Source organism: Botryllus schlosseri, chromosome 3, assembly GCF_051294905.1.
Source record: "Botryllus schlosseri isolate E-star chromosome 3, Bs_hap1, whole genome shotgun sequence".
Lineage (NCBI taxonomy): Eukaryota > Metazoa > Chordata > Ascidiacea > Stolidobranchia > Styelidae > Botryllus > Botryllus schlosseri.
In genome coordinates, this window is record NC_137238.1 from 25,052,750 (window position 1) to 25,076,054 (window position 23,305).

At 39.6% G+C, this 23,305-nt stretch overlaps 1 protein-coding gene across 1 annotated transcript; it reads right to left on the reverse strand.

The window, feature by feature from the left end:
* Positions 1-6,584: 6,584 nt before the first annotated feature.
* LOC145436179 (ficolin-1-like) lies at positions 6,585-13,308 on the reverse strand. Its single transcript, XM_080313521.1, has 4 exons — positions 11,770-13,308; positions 11,596-11,692; positions 9,244-9,340; positions 6,585-7,124 (listed from the first exon to the last, which is right to left on the reverse strand). The coding sequence occupies exons 1-4, from the start codon at positions 11,815-11,817 to the stop codon at positions 6,815-6,817; spliced, it is 552 nt and encodes a 183-aa protein (XP_080169647.1). The 5' UTR covers positions 11,818-13,308; the 3' UTR covers positions 6,585-6,814.
* Between the last annotated feature and the right edge of the window lie 9,997 nt (positions 13,309-23,305).

Below are 23,305 nucleotides of genomic sequence, written 5' to 3' on the forward strand. Positions count from 1 at the left end.
GACGCATAAAAATACCGAAATCTCCCAGCCGCGATGTTATGTAAAATGATTCCATACGCGAAATTGATTTTGAAACGAGTCGACTCTGAGAAAAATATAGCTTGTATATCACGGAAAACATCCGCTAGCTCCCGATCGATGACTCGAATATTATACACACGCCGACTCTGATTCACTACATATGATTTTATCGCTTGCCAGTTCTGGGATACAACTTCTTGGTATTGATCACCTGTCTCTGGTGGTGTGTCTTCTTCCTCGCGAACACGACTCCGTCTGCGTCGACTCACCGACTTCAGCGACGCCTGGCGCGCTATATCTGCATGGTTTGGTCGCATTTCGATCGTTGCCGTAAGGTCGCGTTCTGCGGATTCAACTCTTAAATCAGACATCATCAGCTCACCAGGATTAATCGCGTCAAAGATATCCGCATTCTCTTCAAATTGCGATTCGAATGCATTTGGTTCATAACCAAATTTGTCAAGATTATCTATCTGAGCCTCGGCCATTGTACAATAATTAATCTAACTGATCCAACCAACGTTTATGTCTGGGACAGAGAAGTATAACAATCAGATCGCGGTGTTGGCTATTTATAGATTTAATTTTCACACGCTTACACAGACCCCTTCTTTCTAAGTGATCGAGCGGTATATTTCACCATTTTAACACCTCGCGGTGTCATGGTTTACTTTTTCAGTTGATAGTTACTCGTTATGGCAACTAGTGTGATTATTGAGAATTACCTTCTGTATTATCATAACTTGACAACCCCCACATTGAGTGAAATGGAAAAATTCATCCACAGAGTGCTAGATTTCTGTGTACATGGAGAAAACGTGAACCGTGTTCGAAAGTGTGATTTCGCCGCATTGGTTAACTCGATTCGGTTATACGGCGTCGACTGGAAGGGCGTTTTTAGTGTCATAAGCATTGCAGCGATGAAAAGCGACATTCATACCATCGCGGTGTACAGAGATTTAACAACAGACATCTTGAATACTCACTACAGTACATTGATAAGTGACTGGGTAAGAAGAAAATTCATTCGTGTCATTTACCACTTGTGAATGGTGTAATTTCCTACAGAATTCCTGTAAAGTCTACTTCAAACCAAGTCTATTCGCACGGATCATCAGCGTTATACAAAGCCTGTTAACCTGTTTTATAACACGTGGTTAATTCTATAAATGACGATTGATTTGCTGATGACTCTCACTTTACCAAACAATATGGCATCGAACAGCGTCAACAGTATGCAAGTCGGAGCAGTTTCAAATTTTCACGTCGGTGTCAAATTCGTTTCGTCACCCAAAAGAGGTGGCGTTTGTCAATATCTCAAAGGTATATTCATCGACAATAATAATGAAGAGATATCTTTCACGTGTTTCAATCGTGATTTGTTCGGGAACATTGAGAAAGCATTCTCCAAACGAAAAAAACTCATGGTCAAATCCGGTTGGGTTCAAATTGATAAATTTACTGGAAAACCCGCTGTATTACTTGGTCGGGCTTCGTCAGTAACTCTACATGGAAAATCGAGACATACGACTGAAGAATACCCATTATTGACCTGTGAATCGGTATACGGAAATAAAGATGAATACGTCTCGATCGCCGCTACTTGTGTTTCTCGAGAGGAGAAGATGGTCAATGTTGGCGTCGGAAAGGAGTTGAAATTATACAGTTTTACATTGAAGGATGATACTGGCGAGGTGGTTTTGGATCAATGGAACAAAGCCTCGCTCGTACCCGGGAAGAAATATCAACTCACTCGTGTTAAAAACTGTGTCGGTAGCTTGAAAATCGATTCGTTAACTAGACTTGTTGAATTGAAAGAATAGTTTGCATATTTGTATACCACAATATTTCATTTCGCGTAAAATGTATGACCTATGTGATTCGACAACTGGGTTAGTGCGGTGTTGCTCTACTGATCGAGGTGTGAAAATTGTGCTATCGCGATGAAGTTGTGACTGTGAACAGCAGACTAATCTGTAGGTGCGAAACAGCGGAATAAGCCGAAAGTATTATTCAGGTAGCAATCAATAGCGAGGAAAGAGAACACGATCTGTCATTTGACACGACTAAACTACGACATCATATATCATAATTTACGATCAAACTATTTCACACTGACCGGTCTAGTGTAATAATCGATAGTAGCGGCTGGACGAGAAATAATTCAGCGCACAGGTCATTCGAAATATAGGTCGCACTGCTGAATCCTCACAACAAACCACGTTTCCGTTTGTGCGGTTATTGTTGGTGACTCGTACATATTCAACACCGCGCGAGAGATGCCTATACTCGAAAGTACGATATACCGACGCATCCATAAGAACACACGGTGAATCACCAGAGATCGCGTAAGAATACATGACAGGCACATCATCGCCACAGCATATATCTGAAAGGGTACCATCATCACCACATCGGCACATCATCACCACATGGGGGATTGAAAGGGTACCATCATCACCACGAGTTTTCACGGCACATCATCACCGCAGCCTATACCAGAAAGGGTACTATCATCACCGCATCCATAAGAACACATGGCACATCACCACCACAAGGTGGGTCAAAAAGGGTACCATCATCACCCCGGGTTTTCAGGCACATCACCGCCCCGCCCATAAGAGCCCCACGCACCTCACGACCGATCATACTAACTACTCACGCGGCCCGCATGCGGCTCGCGAGACCATTTTGTGCGACGGCATTTTGGATTTCAAAGTATTCGACAATATTTAACCACCATCTTTTAATTTGAGATCTTAGAATTCGCTCTAAAACTACTTCAGAAGCCAGAAACTATTACTCGTCAAACTTCCCTATTACATCCCTTTCTAAACTTACATCGCAGTAGAAGATTACCTATCACGTGACATTACTTCATTTTGATGGTTAAATATGACCCGTTGATGATGCGTCCTGAAAATAGTGATTTGTACTTGGGCGCAAACTTTTGTAGAATTAATCGAAGTCGGACTCAACGGGTGATAAAATAAAAACGACTCGAGTTGAGTCGCGTCTAAAAGATACAAGCAGGGAAGGACTTTTGTGACACGGAACGCCGTAACTTGGTACAACCACGGATGCAACAAACCATCAAACCTGCATGGAAACGCGATAGCATTTCTTTTCTCACATGGTGTCTACAACTAATTATGTTAACAAACTATTCCAAGTACAGCAGCAATTTTACTCAAATATCTAAAAAATGTCATTTTTCCGTGCCAGACGTGAATTCACAATACTAAATAACATTCTTACAATGCGTGTGGAATGTCAGTCTGCAAGGTCCCGTCATATAAGGCCTAGCCTACTCGGAAATACATTGAATTCCCCTATATAACTGGTGCTGCGGCCCGCGGCACCATCAAAAAGTAGGAAATTGACTCGCTAGCAAATTTGAGTTTGAGACTTCAGTAGTAGATTAATCTAATAGCAACGTATCTTGTTTCTTCTACGGCTGAGTTCTTACCTTGCGTGGTGCTTACGTTTACCAACACTCTTGAATGATTTAAATCGGACGAATATAGTTTACGCGTTTATATTCTCACGGATGTGTTGATGGTAGTACATTGTACCACATCAATTTGTTCAACTTCTCGTGGCTTCGTATTCGATCCTCTATATTGGCTGATCCTGATAATAAGAGACTGTAGCATGTAGCTATACAGTCACTCACGCATTCATTAGCAGTTCGACCTGTTTTTTTTTTTGTTTGTTTATGGGGTATTCATGGTGTTTGTCGACTGCTATGGTCATTTACACCAGGCCGATACTCTTCATATTTTTCGTAACTGCCGACTTATAGCACGGCCCACCAGTTATACCTGTGCGTGAGCGACACAACACATTTTGTATGTATATTTACCTTTATATTCGTTATTTGATTCAATATAAATGACCAATTAGTCTGTCCTTCACCTAGTTAGCAAAATGTAATGACTTCGCATCATCCCTTATACTTCGAAAATTCGATTTGACTTGAATCGAGACTTGACATGACTTGACTCGACTTGACTCGAGTCACCTCCAATAAAACGAGTGACTTGACTTGACTCGATTCAAAACGTGCAATGACTCGAGATGACTCGTGACTCGAAGGCAGTGACTTGATCCCAACACTGGTAGGTATAGTGGAAATATATTGGATTCGTGTAAACGCACCAGAAATAATTTTTTTTCGCGCACGATTTCAAGTTGGTATTTCTGTATTGGGCGCTTCATTTTCCTCTGCTGTTCGTATCTGTACTGCGGGGCTCAGATTGCAAAAGACGCGATTCTATCAAAATCGAAAAATGAAGTATAGCATTAAATCGCGCATAGCGCGAAAAATATTTGAAGATTAATTCATATCTTTCGAAAATTCGGGAGTAAATTCGTAAATTCAATTTGCCTGTCGACGGCGGCCAACACAACCTAATTACATTACGTGTCACAGCCGCACAAATTTCCTGCTACGACCGCAAGTTGCCCAACCCTGGTCTAATCTGGCTGATTCACGATATATGTTAAGAAAAATCCGCTCCTGTATACATCAATAGGGAAGGCATTGTCAGCGAGACGTCATATGTGTTTATACCCGACAGAAGGCGCTAAAGAGTGTCCGGAATTTGGGCCACAAAAATATGGTATCTCTAATTTACACCAGGTCAATTTTCTTCTTTTTTAGTCCGTAATTGTCGACTTGTAGCGCGGTCCACTTCTAATCCATCATATGACACCGCATACACGAATGACTGAACGAAGAGGAGCCAAGATAAACCTTCAACACGTAGGCAGGAATTCTGGAGTCGACCTCGGTTGAACTCGAACCCGCAATCCATTGGTGTTGCAGCTGTGGGTTATACAATACCCTATATCCCCACCCACTGATGCTAGTTCAAGCAATTGCCTATCCTTGACTGAGTCAATGGATTGGTGACTCGAGCTGTACTCGGTCTCGGCAGAATTAACACTCGATTTGCGATTGCTGCCTGCGCTCTGACAAAACGACTTTCCGGTCTATTCGTAGGATCTGATATAAACCCATTCATACTTCGAAGAATCACATGGCGCGTTCTGTCGTCTGCGGCACTTGCGATCTCTATTTTCTCTGGCACCTTTCTGTGTAATTTCGTTTACGTTACTAACCGTAGTCTGCGTTTAGGTGAACCAAAGGTAGTGACCTGTTACCAACTCCGATAAATACTCGAAATAACTTAGTGAAAGCTGAAGGAATATCTAGCTTGGAAAATGGTCGATGGATGACACAGTTTGAGAATCACTCGAATATACCAACAGATTTAATTGTAATGTATATCTAATATATATGATGTATAATTGTGTACTTGTTACACTGGTCAACACATATTTTTAGGCAGACAAAGTAACAGTGGTTTTGAGGGTTCTGAAACGCACTAATTCCGAGTAGGACCTTAGTCTATTCAAATTAGCTCTAGTTTTGGAGATAGCCCATGGGGCTATTTTGACCAAAATCTCCCATTTTCGCTGTAATGGCTAGATATAAATTCGTCTTAGTCGTACTATAAAGTTTCGAAATTCAATCTACTTGTTATTTTTACATACAGAAGATTATTTTAGAAGAGGATGCAACAACAACAATATTATATTTTTGGGTATTAGATTTATCATAGTTATAGATTTTCACGGATATCATGTACATTAATAAACTCCAGTCATGCATATATTTACCTGAATACTGAAATAACGTTGCATTCGTTCAATCAGTTTAACGTCAACCGCCTATTCTAAATTTTGAAATGATCAGTTTAAATATAATATAATTTATTTCTAAACACAATGTTTTTTTTGTACGATTTTCACCTGTCCGCAATTTAGTGCGGTTTCTCGAAAGGTTCAAACAATGGTCTGCCGTAATATGTTCATCTCATCAGCCCTGATATCTTTTTATTGTTGTTTTGGTGTATTACTGGAGCCTCTCCCCATGCTGATCAACAAGATGATCAGGAAATATATCAAGATTACTGAACAGGAAGTGAACTTTTATGCTCATGTTTGTTCCATGCTGTTCATATGCAGATACGAATGCTCGGACCAACTGTTTGTAGTTGGGTGCATTGTGACCATCGAAAAAGTTTTAGTTACTACATATTAAGAGATATTCCATGCAGTAAACTCTTTCCTAATATGAAATTGGAATCTTTCATCCGTATTCGAATATGAAATCTATCAGAGACACCAGATTTAAGCTTCCCGTTTGATAGGGATACCATTGGTATACCCACTTTGTTGAGTCAGCGGAAAATTATCCATTTACGAGTCAAAAAGTGAGGCGCATATGAGTATTGTAGTTAAAGGAGAAATTTTATAGCTTAGTACTCCTCTTTAATCTTGGTAGAACGACCAATTGATGCAGGAGAATATGTATTTCCGTTGTGCAAAATTACAAATATTAGGCTTGACAAACTGCTTTTTTGACAAACAAATATTTCTCATCAGGTCACGTTAATATTGATAAATGACTGAGAACAGCATGAGCTTTCATCATAGTCAATTTTCTATCTAGTATAAAAATAGAATGAAAGATACGGATTTCTTCCTACAAAGGGAAAAATTCATAGGTAAATATAGTAATATTGGACTTTTTCAGGGGTATAAGTATATTCTGAAAAAGAGCCAATCTTGCAAAACTAATGTGATATTCGCAATCAGCAACCTCGATAACCCCAAAAAACGGCTCCCAAATGTTCTGCCAATTTTGTTTTCTTCATTTTGTTGACCATTGTTATCAATTATTCTTGGCATATAATTTCAAGCTTGTTTTATCAAAGGCGATTTAGGGTTTTCTCCGAAACTTCATTTCAGTAAATTTCATATACCTATCCAAAGAGTGGGGGTTAGGCCAAAAAACACCGGTCCAATGACGTACATTGTACTGTCCGTTTAAATTTGCTCTACTGCAAGATCTATACCACCATCCTCCTTTGTCATCTCTGGCACAGTGGTACGGAATATCTGCATCATTATCAGCATCTTTTGTGGAAAATAATTGGTAATTATGATATTCCAAGGCGTCCGAGGCGTTTCCAGAAAATCCGGACACTATAATCCGGTATTTATCGCTTTCTGGCCGGATTTCAAATGACCTGAAAGAGACAGGACATTTATCACGACGGATAACCTTGAATCCTTTTTTTTATCGCGGTCCTCATCGCAACGCAACGAGTTGCCGGCAAACTCTGACATACGCCGATATCACGCGACGTCGCAGATCTTTGTACTTAATAAAATTTAGTACAAAAAGATAGTGGAGTGTGAATCTGAAACTAATCGCAACTATTACTACATGGTAATGCTGTGATAATACCATTATGCGGAACTTGGTGAAATATGGTGAAATATTTATGAACACATTGAAATAAATTGACCTTTGAGCCTGCATTAATTTGAGAGATGGTGCAATTATCTAATATGTAGCCGACGTATACGTCTTCATAATACACAGTTTGTATTTCTCGATCTGCATGTGAATTTTGTTTCCAGTTCAGCGCACAGCATATAATGAGATTATCAATGTTGTTTTTCTTAGTATCAGCGGCTTAGGGCAGGGGTTCTTAAAAATGCAATACGTCGCCAAGAACTATAAACCAGATTATTCTGCGAGAATGACATCGTGAGTGGGACTGTGACTACCTTGTCCAATCACTAAAGCTATCTTATTTTAGGTATGAAAATGCCTGAATAGAATTGATCTTCATGTCATAACATTCCCGTCATGGACTACTTAAATTTTGGGGGTGAGTAGGCGCAACCACCCACAAAACTCGAATGGGTCCTCGACCAAAAAAGTTTAGGAACCCCTTAGGTAGGCCATTAGGGCACTCTGAGAAATTGTTTAAAACACCGTGCCTATCAGTCCTCAACTCCAAAGTACGACGGGATTGTATTTATGTGAAAACCTTAACTGCGCACAAATTATAATGAAAAAATGCTCACTGTCATTGCGCGAGGAAGATCTTTGTTTCATTTAAAAGTGCTGGAGTCAACAATTCTTCAGTTGACCAAGTCATCTTTATGTAAACTGAAGAAGTTTTTTCAAAACTAGATTTGCCATTAGTTTGTGTTGTTCCTTGTTGTTGTCGTTTCTTTACATTGTATGCTGTTACCATTGTAGCCTATCGTATATTTCAAAGTTTGTTGTTGCCATTGTTACAATGCGAATTTCATGGTGTGCAATTTTGATATATGTCATACTCAGCCTTATTGATTGCTATACAATCTGATTAAATTCTATTAGCGTGCCGATAACTCTTGAAAAGAGGCACACGAAAAGTGTACGGATTTATTAAACGGTTTATTACACATCTACAATGGATGCTGTATTGAAAGCTATCCTCAAGTTTTGTAACACGCACCAGCTATTCAAATAACATATGTTGTCATCGGGTCTATTTGATTTCAAATTTCAAGAACTGGGTAAGGTGTAGCCTACCTTCATCCAAATATCGGTCACGGTAACGTCGTATTCTAGTACGGTTTATGTATCTATATAGAGCAGGGGAGGACAGGGTAACTTTTTAGCTCAAGGGCCGCATTCAACATTGAAATTCATTCGCGGGCCGCACTACAGTGAAATCCGCATTGGAAGCTGAAACGTTATATTTTCTTGAATTATATTGTAACTCAAGACATGGCGATGCATATATATACTTAAAAGAAATCAAATATTGCTTTGACGAAAACGTACACGCGTCAGAAACATGAACGAGATTTTATACGCTGACCCTTTTCAATAAATAATTTGTTCAAAATATGGATAAAAGTAAATGTTGTACCAAATCTTAAAACATGATGGAAATATGAATCTGTGAAGAGAGATTGCGGCTTTTGGTTTAGCTGGAAAACACACAGTGCTGAAAGCGTCATAAATACGTTGCCTTTACATGCGCCTAGCAAATGCATTACTGTGTTAAAATTACCTTCTTCGCGTTCTTTTGTGAAGACGACAGCAACATAATTTTCAATTGTCTTAAACATTTCATTGATTATGTTAATTGGTTTTGTAACTCACTACCCTTATAACTTAGCAATATCATGACGAAATTTATCAAGAAAAAGTTTAATCTAGTCGATTCTAATTTTACTATTAATACCTTCAATATTTTATAACACTTCACGACGCTTTTGCGGGCAACACAAAATGTTGTGGCGGGCCGCGTGCGGCCCGCAGGCTGCAGTTTGCCCACCGCTGATATAGAATCTCACCTGTACTTTACAACGAAAGCAATTCCATCGGTATTAACCATATCGATTCTCAATTCGTATTCACCATCGCTCATCATACGGTACATTTTCTCCAGCCCTGAAAGCAATAATCATCGTGGAAAACTGCGCATAAAACGATCGGATGGAAGAAACTATATTCTACTGTAAATAAGTCACAAGGTTCCGAGTCATAGCTAAATTATACTTTTAAAGTTTCGACTCTAATCTAGTCTAGTCATTTTCAATTCACCACCGCGTCAAGTCCGAGCAAAAACCAGGAAGCAACGGGTCGAGTCTGACTCATAGTGCTGACACTCGGATCCCAAGTCCCAAGTCAGAGAGTTCCCTGTTGATTGATGAACTCACTTCAATGAAACTCTTAGGTGATATTGAAGGCCACATATTCATCATATACTCTTTTTTCTCGCTCTGAACATGTTTAATTAAACAGATCATATAGAGTTTATGCGCCGATTCTTTTACAGCAGGGCTTCCCATCCTTGGGTTCGCTACCTCAATTGGGTCGGCTGCCTATTCTCTGGGAGTAAAGGAAACGAATAAAAATCATATGGCTATTACAAGAATGCCAAGTTACCGGATGCTATCGGAGGCTCATTCCTCAAAATAGAAAACCCACACAATCGCCACCTTACCACGCAGGCTGTCAGTAGGTTTGGGCGAAGGTGCTGACAGTTTTTTAGTAATCAGAACGTCATATTGAGAGGTCTCGGAACAGTTTCAAATCGAAATGTGTCGGCTTGACCACAAAAATGTTGGTTAACCCTGTTTTTTAGTATCGGTCCCGATATACTAACGTTATAAAAAGCAATGGAAAACTTTTTAGAGCCCGTACCCCTTGAGCTGTCATGAATTGTTTCTTTTACCCTCCCCCCTCATTCAGGATCGAAACATGACATTGTCAAGGTACCCTTAAATGCTGGTCGTTGGACCCATATAGGGTTTTCAACACAACTCATGTGGATTTCAGGGACAGGAGACATTTCAACCATTGGAGATATTGATATCGTTTCGCCGATGTGCTGTGATTTTAGGGTACAAATGTTAATCGCCGCCACCGGTGCACCGAAATGTCGCAGGACTTGGCGTTCTCTGGGGCGGAAATTACGGTCAGTGCCAAAATCTCGGAGTGTGATAGTCCCGTCCAGCAGGTTTCAGAGCCCTGGACTAAAGCACTTTAATAGCCTCAAGACACAATTATCTCATAAATGCGAGAAAGATCTAGCTAGACTCAATTCTGTAACTTACGTTATATCGTATATTAAGCCTGCTATTATTTTGTCGGACGGAATGGCATACCCAAATTTAAAACAAGAATGCTTTTGAAAGGTAAGCGCGAGGAAACTTTTCGAGATTAGGAAATCCGACCAATATTTTTCCACTTCATGTTAATTTGCTAATTAATATAGAGGTAATTAAATAGCGTATAATTGCACACTGCAGTTCGTACCCCCTACTTGGGTGTTCCGTACTTCCAAGTGGTACTGTTTTAGATCATATAATATGGTTGAGTCATACGCAATGACTCGAGTACATGTGAACTCAATACACAAATTGACTCAAGTCGAGTCGAGTAACATTCGATTTTCAAGAAAGTTACTCGATTCAAGTCCAGTCAACGAAAAATTGCGACTCGAGTTATTACAGGCCTGGTCATATATGGATACCTGCAGATAGACTATATCTTCTTGGATGTGATAATCAGGATTTAGTAGTATGTGAAACAAAATTCAATAAATTTGAGCGTAATCTTCGTTTATCTTAGTCACATGACCAGGGTTGTAACCAAGTCACAAAACTCCGAGTCACAAGCCAATCTCGCTCTTATAGTTTTGACTCGAGTCAAGTTGAGTCATTTTCAATTCACCATCGAGTCAAGTCCGAGTCCAAGTCATCGAGCAGAGGTTCGAGTCCGAGTCCAAGTCATCGTGTTTGACTGCTGAGTTTCCAGTTAGAGTCTTGTTAAACACACTTTTATAACTCTGTTTGGTTATATCGAATGGTTCGCATTTATAATATACTAATTTTCCTCACTTTTAGCAGTTTCTGCTCGCATTTTCAAGTACGAAGTACCAATAGAGGAAATCTCAAATATGGTGGGCACTTTACTGTTATTCGAAATTACAATGAAATGTCGGTCTTGGCCGTCTAAGTCTCGAGTCATATGACTTGGTGTGAGTCATGCGCAATAACTCGAGTCCAGGTCGAGTCAATACACAGATTGAATCAAGTCAAGTCGAGTCATCAGAAAATCGGGACTCGAGTCTTACTCGAGTCATTACAATCCTGCGCATGACAAAAAATCTCCAAACTTTTCATAATATTGGATATTACCAAGCCAGAAGCTGTCCTCCATGTCACCAAACCCGCGTTTGTATTCATACCAGCTCCGATAAAAGCTTTCAACTCCATCCACTCGTCTTTGGAAAACCTTGCGATGAATGCATTCATTAGTCAACATGTTTGGATGCTGACTTGGGTGTATGGATTATCGTTAAAAAAGCTCACATTCCAACCGCCACCGTCCGTTTTCATGTCGCAATAAACTTGACACATACCGCGAATTGGGTGGTCTAATAAAACCAGTCCACGGTGTTGATTGGTGACTTCACTGCAATATTTTGGATATTGGCTCCTCACGGCTGTAATAATACAAATGTATACGTATGAAGATTTATTTTGACGATAATGCCTTAGGCAATCAACTGAGGCGAATAAAAACTGGAATAGGTGCCATCAAAGCAGTCTTTCTCAACCATTGTTACCGAAAACCCCACGCGCTCCCTGATTAAATCCCATGGTTTCTCTGGGGATGAAGACACGCAGTAAAATCATTCATATGATTCGTGATGATACGCCAGTCATGCTAATCATTGGCTGCAGGAAATTAGGCGCGGTCAGTAGGCCTGGGCTACTATTCAGTAGTGTGGCGATGATTGTGGTACATCGTGTGCACCGGCGTACGCAGATGGAGGTTACTGTTCGACATCGAAATCATGTCCTTTAGAAACTCCAATTCGATCACCAATATTCATATGTTCATTTCGTACATCACGCAGATTTTACTCGTATATTCTTATCATATTGCAATAACACTCACATTTATATTGACATACCTTCATAGGCTTTTTGCTCAATTATCGCTTCAATTTCGTCCATGTCAACCCCGTCATGAGAAGAAACTAATGCTAAGGCCCAGCAAACAAAGACAGCCGACGTAACAGAAATCATCTATAGTAATAATATGAGTCAAGTGTAACGTAGAGGTAAACTGCGCCATCAGTACATGCGAATTTAGGGTCGATAAAATATTTAGATTTTCATTGTTCAGAGACAGTACTGTGAGATGCATCTATATACGACTGGTTCAGAATTGTTATGGTTCGGCAAATAGATATGAAATTTTGAAATTAAATACTATGCTTCTGCGCAAACCTACATGGTCGAAAACAGTCGAAGTCTATTGACGTTGCGGGCCGGATTCACTCCTCCACATCGTTCGCTGGCCGCATCAGATAAATGATTCCAAATCATTACCTCAAAATCCATGCCTTTGTTTAACATTTGAATACGATATTATCAAGCCTGTATTCACAACAGCATATTACCTTAGGCCTATATTACGGATCATAGTGGTTCGATTCTAGCTGCACATTTATTTTCCAAACGATAGAATTGATATTAATGAGATGATTGTGCGTCTAAATACAGTTATAAACCGATGCGACAGCCGCTCTAACGATGATATAAGTTGGCATATTTCTGTATGCTCCCTGTTTTAGTGGTATGCTCGCGCCAGCGCTGTGTAGGCCTATACGCTGTGAGGAATACAAAAACTTTAATTGCAAATGCGGACATTGAAATTTGCTTCATTAATATTATACCGGGATTTGGGTTTGTCTCGAGGCCGGTAACCTATTGAGTCAGAAGTGATGCACCTCACTTCGACCAGAGATATTTTAGTTATAGATCTGTGTAACTGTTAAAATCTCCATATATCCTGCTTGGAACGGTTTCGCATTGGCGTTGTGGCTTCTATGAATAAGTGGTTTTGGTCATTTTTTCCATAAAACTCTTAACTAAATATGCACTGTTTTGCCTTCTCAGATATGGGTGTCAATATCAGCGATTCGCTCCAAATGGTGACTAAAAACCACAAAACCGCTGTCAGGAGGTTAAAATATAGCCCAGGAACTTACTCGAGAGTTCTTGGTCTTTAAGTATTTATTCTTACTAAAAATCTCAACATGTGTTAGAAATCTTGTGGATAATGCACGCATTTTTCAATCTATACTCAGAATTGCTTCCCGGGCCGGATGCGGCTCGCGTGCTTTATGTTTGACACCCCTTGTTTGAAACCAAACCCGCATAACTGGGATGTATATGGGTGACGTAGGGGGGGCTACTTTAAAAAATTCAGCGGATTTAATGCAAAAATAGTGGCGAATGATCAAGTTACGACATTCATCGAAATTGACGGCATGAGCGTTATAGCAGTAACGGAACTTCGCCAAACTGAGGCTTACGATTGCCCATCATTTCTTCCACCTCCTGGCAACACCCTAGCACCCTTATTGATAAGTGGTCTCCGTTTATGTCAATATAAAGTTCGGAACGCGTTGGTGGTGAGCGGAAAGAATATTTTTTCATCATTATTTTGCGAATTGAATCTCTCACATCCTGTCGCTGCTTTCGGAAATTTCAGAAATATCTGCTGTACTGCAACAAATCTCCTTGTTCTAATGCAGGAGTTCAAGAAACTCTTTTTGTCACATGTTGCCAGAAACAGATCAATATGATACTATATATAGGTTATGGGACAATGTAAAAATGGAACTTCCGTTAGTGGTTTATTTGATTAAATATTGAGAAGGACGACGCTGGTCTTGAAGTCAGTATTAATGTTTGCGCGAGTTATTATTTTCTTCGCGGGAGGTCTAGCAGACGGATATAAACCTGTAGATTGTGTTATATAAACTAAGCTATAGAAACTGGATTATATTGGCGATATGGCGTAACCATGATGAATGAAATCAAACAAACTTCGTTAACGCTTATAATATTGAATATAATTTTTTGGCTTTGTATGTACTTATACTTGAGAAATAAACTTATTGAATTCCCCACAAAATCGTCAAAAACATTCTGCATGTCACAATTTAACGAATTGATTATGATATGGACGTAGGCAATCATGAAAACTATTTTGTTGTAGAGCTTATGAGGCCTATGCTTCCACTTTATTGCCAAATAATCACGCACATTTAGAAAGTTTTAATTGGAAAAAACATTTTCATAAACTACGTATTTAACGACTTACTATCACAAAGCACAAGTGTGGAAAACGGATTTCACAAAATCGACATGGTTGAAAGGCATAATGCTAATGATGAAATTCCCACCAGGACGGGGCACACCCATGAGAGGTAAGGAACATTCCTACTGGTCTTGTTATGCCCTTATGCCTAACACATATTGTTTACGTAAAGCTGTCATTCGCATTGTTAGTCAATAGTGCGTGACTCGTAACAACTTAATCGTTAATGCGGTAACACAACTGACATTGCGCGTCCATCGGGAGAATCGAAAATGCTGCATTTGGAGACTTGTTACACCTGGCCATACAAGCAGTGTTCCCTCTAATTGGACGAGTCTGCGCACGCGCACCAACTCACTGCGCAAACCCTTGTACAACGACTAAAAAAGAAAAAAAAGTTCATCACTTCGGATGTTTTTGTGCGCAACTTACAATTTGAGAGCGCAGAGACTGTTTCAGCACTGCGCATTTTTGCACGTGCGCAGCTTAGAGGGAACATTGCCTACAAGTAGCTTTTTATGTGTTTCTATATATAACTAACCTAAAGAAACACAGGTCCGCTGGGCAACAGGATACGACAAGCAATTTCTGGTCACCAGATAGGCCTATGGCGCGTTTAGGGCTCGGCGCAATGATTGTAGTGCTGTAATGCAAATCCGCAGTGTCATTTGTATTGATTCAATTCGGGTAGTTAGAGAAGATTTGTTGTAGTATTGAAATGGTACACCCGATTCCGTTAATATTTATCTTACCAAGAAGACATATAGCTTCAGTGTTATTTTTTCAACAGAGAAGCCTTGAAATCCTAATTGGTTTTATCACAGCATCCAAAAAATGTTGTACAAAAGCGACGTTCGGGGAAGTGACATTTGTGTGAGGCCGTAATCAATCCACATGATTGTCACGAAGTCAAATAATTTAAGTCCACAATATACCAAATTAGCGTTATTTTTTGTAGAATTGGCAATGCAAAATACTAAATAAAACATGATCACGATATTGATACTCAATCGAAACCACTCACAAAGTAAAAATAAAATTGCCTTTTGGTCTAAACCAGGGGGTCTCAGCCCTTTCTTGGCCGTGGCCCATTTTCCGGTTTAAAAATGTGCTGTGGCCCACCTGATATCTTAGAGTCATAATCCTGTTCGATGCGTGGTCATGTACAGCTCCGATATGCCCAGGTCTCTCGAATATGCGCATTTTTTTCAGCTGATGATATTTAAATCTCGATTTCCCGGGATATGAAATCTCGCGAAGCGCGAAAAAAAAATTAAACTTGAATAAATATCCTCCAACAAACGACCAGCGACATAATCTTGGGCCCCTTCGAGTTTCGCGACTGGTGGTGTGGGTGCGGTAGTTACGGCCCTGGTAGATCATAAGCTATAACTCCTAGGTAGATTATTTTCATCCGCTGCTCCATACGCGTCGCAAAACGCAATGGTCAGATCCCCGCACTGTGTGATTGTGACTTTGGTGATATTATTGTGGGGAATATTATAATCATTCTGGGCCAGCATCGAACAATTCATTGGTGTATGGGGTACTACAGAGAATTGATGAAGAAAGATTTTTCAATATGCATTATGTACTTTGTATGTCTTGTACCAAAACAACTTAATTTGCGATGTCAGAATATTCAATCCAATGATACAATCAATTCCTGTGACTCTTTCATTATGTACAATGATTTCCAGTCCGGACATTTTAAACTGACTTCGAAGATTAATACGCTCCGATGAATCCTCAATCCATTTAGATTCGTTGAGGTGGTGCAGTATACCTTCGCCAGAAGTTGCTAATAATTTGCAATTATGGCTATTTTATCTTACAATAATACGGCCTGCCGAAGTACAGTAAATCTGCACATCAATTTCACTTCATTGCGATTTCATTGCATACCCCTTTCAACAGCATACGGCACAGCATTATCTTCCAGTTATTATACACTTGAAATTATTTTAGTTGCTGTTAGCCGTAGGTTGTCATAGCCAGTAGAAAAAGCCACCGTTTCTCCCTAACGTTATCGATTTGTACATGCTGATATCATACGTGCCACTACGTCTAATCAGGGTCGGATGAAAAGCTTTGTGGCTATGTAGCCTACGTATAATTAGGTAATACGAACATATTTTTAGCGAATAACATGAAAAATATAACTAAACTTACATTAATTCTGAAATTTTCTAAATAGCTCTGTGGCCCACCTCAAAATGCTCTGTGGCCCACCAGTGGGCCATGGCCCACCCTTTGAGAACCCCTGGTCTAAACAATCAACGGGCAACAGAACAACGACTTGTTTACATTAGGTTGAAAGAGATATGCGGCTGTCGTCGCAATCAGTACGGGGCGCTCCGATGCCGATTCCCATTTTAACGGTATGTTTGAAATATTTCGGTGGTCTGACAAAATCGCAATTTATCTTCACGTAATCAGTGTGACAGCATCTTTTGTTTAGATCGGCTGTGATAAATTATGCGTTCAGTTCCCAAGCTTTAAGATTCCTGTGTCTTTTCAGAAGGCGGCCAGAAACCGCTCAACCATACAGTCACGTATTTCTCACCTATCCGTGTGTCAGCTTTCTAATGGGGTGGTTATAAACCGCCGGATGGTATGATATTGTATTCATATTACGTCTGGCGGTAATGGAAAATAGTCAAGGTAGCACGGCAGGATGTTTAGGCCGACTCTGAAATGCTTATTGCCGATAAGAAAACCATCGACTTTGCGTGGTCGGTTAATCCACGGCCTTCGGTGCAGAAGACTGTCATCTAGTTTCGGCGATAGCACGTTTATCTGGGCAAAGCAATTTCACCTCGAATCTGTGATATAGCCGCCTTAAAATTGCATGAAACCAATCATGAACAAAACCATCATAATGTCACTTTCTAGTTTCATAATTGCGAAAATACGGTTGCATACTTTGCATTCTGGCTTCATTTCAATTTTTGAACGTTCACCGGTCCACCGAATATTTTTGAAATTTTAGCTGTCATATGCGAGTATTCCGGTGTATAAATGGGACTTCAATTGAATAAGCCACTCTAGACTATCTGCTGAGGATTGCACCTCACCTTCTGAATAACCATTGGATTTTCTACTTCCTTCATTTCTTTAGAAATCACTAGTCAATTTCTGTTAAGTCTTTCGAAAATAATGCTACAACGACAACAGCACCAACTGAAAAAGGTTTATTCAATTATTTAAATACATTTCCCTCCAGAGTTGCACCTCTCTGTGCTAAACAATTACTGAAAATTCTCCTCGTGATGTTGCGGAATTCATTTTTAAACCAAATTTAAAATAAATTCCATCGGATACATCAGCAATTCGCCGAAGTCGGTGACTGAAAAGGATACACTTTAATTGTGATTGACTAACTAAGTTCGACGTAATTAAATTCAAGTATACTGTACCACAATGAGAGCTATACTAAGCGATTGGAAGTTCCCGACACGTACGAGTCAATATACTTTCCATGGGATATCAAAGAACGTCAAGTGTTGATCTTACCACCACCGAGTCGACTTCACGCATGTCGAAATCTCAAATAAAATACCTGTAACTCCTGCACCTGGACCTTATTAAAACCAGGATGGCACCGCCAACAATCGCTTTGTAACAAGCACTCATAAAAGTCATACATATGCCTACTCATGTTATTGGGAAGTGTCGTAATGTATGCGTGAACGAGTCCTGCTTGGCAGTTCGGCTGCTATACAGCATTTTCAATATTGGATATTTGTAGTGCGTCATGGTTCATTATTCTCTGATATCAATAGTCGTTGAAAAGTTATGACGAGTCAGCAAACAACCGCAGTTATTACTGGAATTTCCGAATTACCAGTAAAATATAACTCAATTCGCGATCTTCAAGTTTCGACCTAACTTCGTGATCCGTACGGGGTAGATAAATCTATTATCCTAATGCACGGGTTCTCAAACTTTATCGAACCACAGATAAATTTATATATTTACAATTGTCCTATTGAAGTGGTTCTCGACGTCTTGACACGCTCTCAAAGGGAAAAATAATTTGGGACACCTTGTAGCAATTCGAGTAACCTGGCGACAAACAAGGTGGTACGCTGCACCTATTCAGGATTCACCACAAATGGGTCATGGGATCGAGTCTGGCGAAGGCTGAATCCAGAATCTATTCCTGAATGTTGGACATTCATCCTCGTCATTCGATCTGCATAATCGGTGTCTTATAAAGACTCAGGAGTGAAAGTGGGCCGTGCTGTAAGTTGGCCTCTCAGGAATCATAACACTGGTCAACACACATTTTGGTGCCAAGAAAGTCTCAACGGTTTCAGGATATTCTTAGGTCGCTCAATCCAAAAATGACATTTGTTTTTCTGAAATGACTCGGTTTTTAAAATATTTCATATTTTTGGTTCGGAAAGTGCGAAAAATACGCAAATTGAGACGTAGATAAAATGCGTTTTGTATGATACTAATCTTTGTATACTATGGATTTAGGGCATTCTTATGTTGCTGAATTCGAAAATGACATTTGTTCTTCCGAACACACCCTATTCTTTGAGATATTCCACATTTTTGTTTGGAAAAATGCTCAACACTCATAAATTTTGGTATAGGGAAATTTAACTTTATACGCTACAACTTGGACGAGTTCACATCTGTCTCTTCAAGTGTGTGCATACAGTATTGTTCTATTTGTGACGCGATATCGTTGAAGACGCAATCGTTAACACATAGAGCCTTCTATGCGCGAGTCCTGTTTCATGTGAAAATCAAGCAAAAATTATAAAATCAGGCGATATTAGCGGTAAACCACATATTTTTGTAAATCAAATACTGGTGCCATCAAATCCCAAACACTACGTTCAGTAACGCTCAAAGTTCAGTTAGTGAGCTGTCAAAGCACGCTAATCAATCATATACCTCCATTTTCAGTAAAAGCCTTTCGATGTCTTAGCAGTAAAATAGTGTATCTTGTTGGCTAAAATACGGAAGTAATTCTTCCTTTCTTGTACGGTAAAATGTTATTCGTGCTCTATTTCGAAACAGTTTTTGTCTATGAGTCGAATTCTTCCTCAGAGTTATGCACAGATCGCCGATAAGATTCTAAATCTGCGTAATTTCAAGTAATCTACTTACGACGATTAAATAAAATAAGTAATAAATGAAAAAATAAAAATATCGATATCTCGAAAAGTAGAGCTAATTCAGAAAATCGGATGTCATTTTCGGACTCAGCAGGCCAAACATACCTAGAAAACAATAAAATATCTTTAGCACTAAAAAAAGTTGGTCAGTGTAATAAGCAATATCGGTCTGTTGTAAAATGACCAAAAAGTTGAAACTTTTTTCAATATGTTCACTAAAAAGGAAACAAAAAAAGGTCACCAATCTACGTCAGTTCATTTTTCAGCCGTCGGTTCAGATGGCGGTTACTAGAAAAGGCTGGACACCAGCACAAGGGCGTAGCCAGAAAAGAAATGGAGTGGGCCAACAATTTGATATATTGGGTACTCAACAATAAAATAAAACTACAGAAATTATATATTGCGCGAAGAGAAATTTCAAGTTGAATACACCCTGCTCAAAATACTCCAACTTACATTAATTTACGTAAAATTTCGAAAAATTTGTGCGGGGTCATTGTCCCTTTCGCGCCCTCCTGGCTACGCCAATGTACCAGCAACGGTGCTTCCCCAAGATCGGGTGGATATTTAATTTTGAACTCCAGATGAAACTGCCAGCGGTGTCTTTAATAAACCTTAAATATCTGAGAAAGCAAATTCACTTTTTCACGTATAGTTGGAAACCCTGTCTTCTTTGCCTAATTTCCCTTTCCTTGTCGTGATCTGTTCAAGTCGGTAGTGGTGTGATAACACTCTTTAAAAGTGTACTAGCAAGCGGGATTCTCTTGAACCAGAGTCTAGACAAAAACCGTTTCTCATAACAAAAACAATTTCAACCCGAGCATATCAAGAAACCAGAACACTTCCAAGAATGTGTCATCAGTAAACAAAACAGAGGCAGTGCGATGAAAGAGCTAAGTAGCCAAATTAACATATAAGAATACTGTATTTTAACGAAATATATTGTTCACGCCATTTTAAGATTTGAGCAATAGGGAGTGTTGTGAACCTTACCTAATTCCCTGAACTGAAACCTGATAATGCCTTTGTGAGTCGCATAATTTTGTCGTGTGAACGTAGATAACAAAGTATAAATCGTACGATGTTTGGTGCATGTAATCTGTTGTGGTTATGATATATGTACGGATGTAATACAGCGTACGTATACATTCATGATTATTAGCTGATTCGGAAGTCGATAGACATATATAAATATTTCGCTGATTGAGAAAAATATATCGCATTTTGAACCGTACGTGATTGGCAAAAAAATTACAAGTCGTGGAGACGGAACAAAATATATTCGTCAGTGTGATCCATCGAATACGTGTGCAATAGACAGGCTTCGTGGTAGCCTACTTCAGCCAACAAGGTCGTACGGCGTGTACGCCGGTCGTCGAACGAAAGAAGAACACGCAGCGAATTGTGAACGCAACCTTCTTGGAGTCAGATATACAATTATACAACTACAAACATTCGCTCTGCGTTAAAGTGGTTGACCTTCCGACGTTCAATCAATCAAGACCGACCGGCCGACCGACCGAAGACAATCAATATAAAGATTCGCCTTGCACGACGGCGAGAAAGAGCAATACAGCAACGGACCACGGAAACGATCAATATAAAGATTCGCCTTGCAAAACGGCGAGAAAGACCATACGCACCACACGACGGTGAAAACGTTCAATCAACAATCAGTTACGAGGACGGACATCAAAAGTAATCGCGACGTTCTCGCACGAAGAAATTTACAAAAGTCATCGCGACGTTCTCGCAAGAAGAATTGACAACGAAGAGACGTTATTGCCAGGAAGAAATGCAGCTGGGTTGTGCTTCCGACGATCAATACGCCAAAGAGAAGACAATAATGAAGGCAACGTTTGCAGTGTCAGAAAGTGGTCGGAAATCGCAGAAGTTAAGCAGATTAGCGGACGGTTGTGCTCCAAGCATGCATCACACGGATTAGGAAAATAAAAGGTAGATCGATTTTATTTTCTTGCACTACGACGTTAGTTGGTTACCGTTATTGGGATATTGACAAAGTATAGTTTATAAAGTGACTTGCAATCATTGGTTTCTAAACCCAGGTAGGGGTCGCATTTCCTGCGAGTCAAATCTCGCGCTGCTGGCAGATGTAGGACGCAGGTGCTTATATAGCATAATGTTTTGATAAGAGATGTGTGCGGGTAAACCCGTAACAGGAAGGCTACCCTATTTATTTGATGCCATGATGCATCCAATAGCTGAATAGCTTTATGTATTGGTGATGAAAAGTGATATATTGCAAGCCTTTTGAAGAGATATTAGGCCTCTGCCATACGACGATACCCTTATGTTGAGTATATCATTGAGAAAATATGCACCGCGGTCGTGCATGATATTTGCAAACATTGCTTTGCATGTAATATAATAAATAGGGCACACTCTCGTTCTGTTGGTATATTCCAATGTTAAATGCTACGTGATATGAATTAGGAAGTTTCATGTCAATTTAGAATAAAATGATTGCAGGTGGAAATTCGATTTTTTTTATTCCCATAACAGTATCTTGCTAATTAGTTCGTGTGCGAGTGATATTATCGGTTCTCTGAATGCCCAATGTAATGTATCGTTTAATGTTGCCGTGATATCGTGTATGTATTGTTTTGAGGTATTAAGTGATGTTTGTGTTTTTTTTGAGCGCCTAATGTTGTTGATTTGTATTTCAGTAGTCTGCCTAAACAGAATGATTCTACTTCGAGTCATTTCAAGATCAGCCGAATACTATGTTATGATGGTATTTCGTATTATTAGTTACTTTTCCCCTGCATATAAAATTGTTAACTGTCTCCAGTCGCTATGATTAGTTATGACCCTAGGTATGACGTTTTGAACGATATGTTCGGTTTTTGTTACACGAAGTTCTTCGGCTGAAAGGGGGGAATTTATAACCGAACATTTTGAACAATATATTCGTTTTTTTTTACACCAAGTTCTTTTGGTAGCAAGGGGGAACTTTTAACGAAATATATTGTTCACGCCATTTTAAGATTTGAGCAATAGGGAGTGTTGTGAACCTTACCTAATTCCCTGAACTGAAACCTGATAATACCTTTGTGAGTCGTATAATTTTGTCGTGTGAACGTAGATAACAAAGTATAAATCGTACGATGTTTGGTGCATGTAATCTGTTGTGGTTATGATATATGTACGGATGTAATACAGCGTACATATACATTCATGATTATTAGCTGATTCGGAAGTCGATAGACATATATAAATATTTCGCTGATTGAGAAAATATATCGCATTTTGAACCGTACGTGATTGGCAAAAAAATTACAAGTCGTGGAGACGGAACAAAATATATTCGTCAGTGTGATCCATCGAATACGTGTGCAATAGACAGGCTTCGTGGTAGCCTACTTCAGCCAATAAGGTCGTACGGCGTGTACGCCGGTCGTCGAACGAAAGAAGAACACGCAGCGAATTGTGAACGCAACCTTCTTGGAGTCAGATATACAATTTACAGCAACAAACATTCGCTCTGCGTTAAATGTATCAGTAGTAATTGCATTAATGATGATAGATGCTGCGGGCCTCGTGTAGAGAAGTCCTGATGACACAAAAG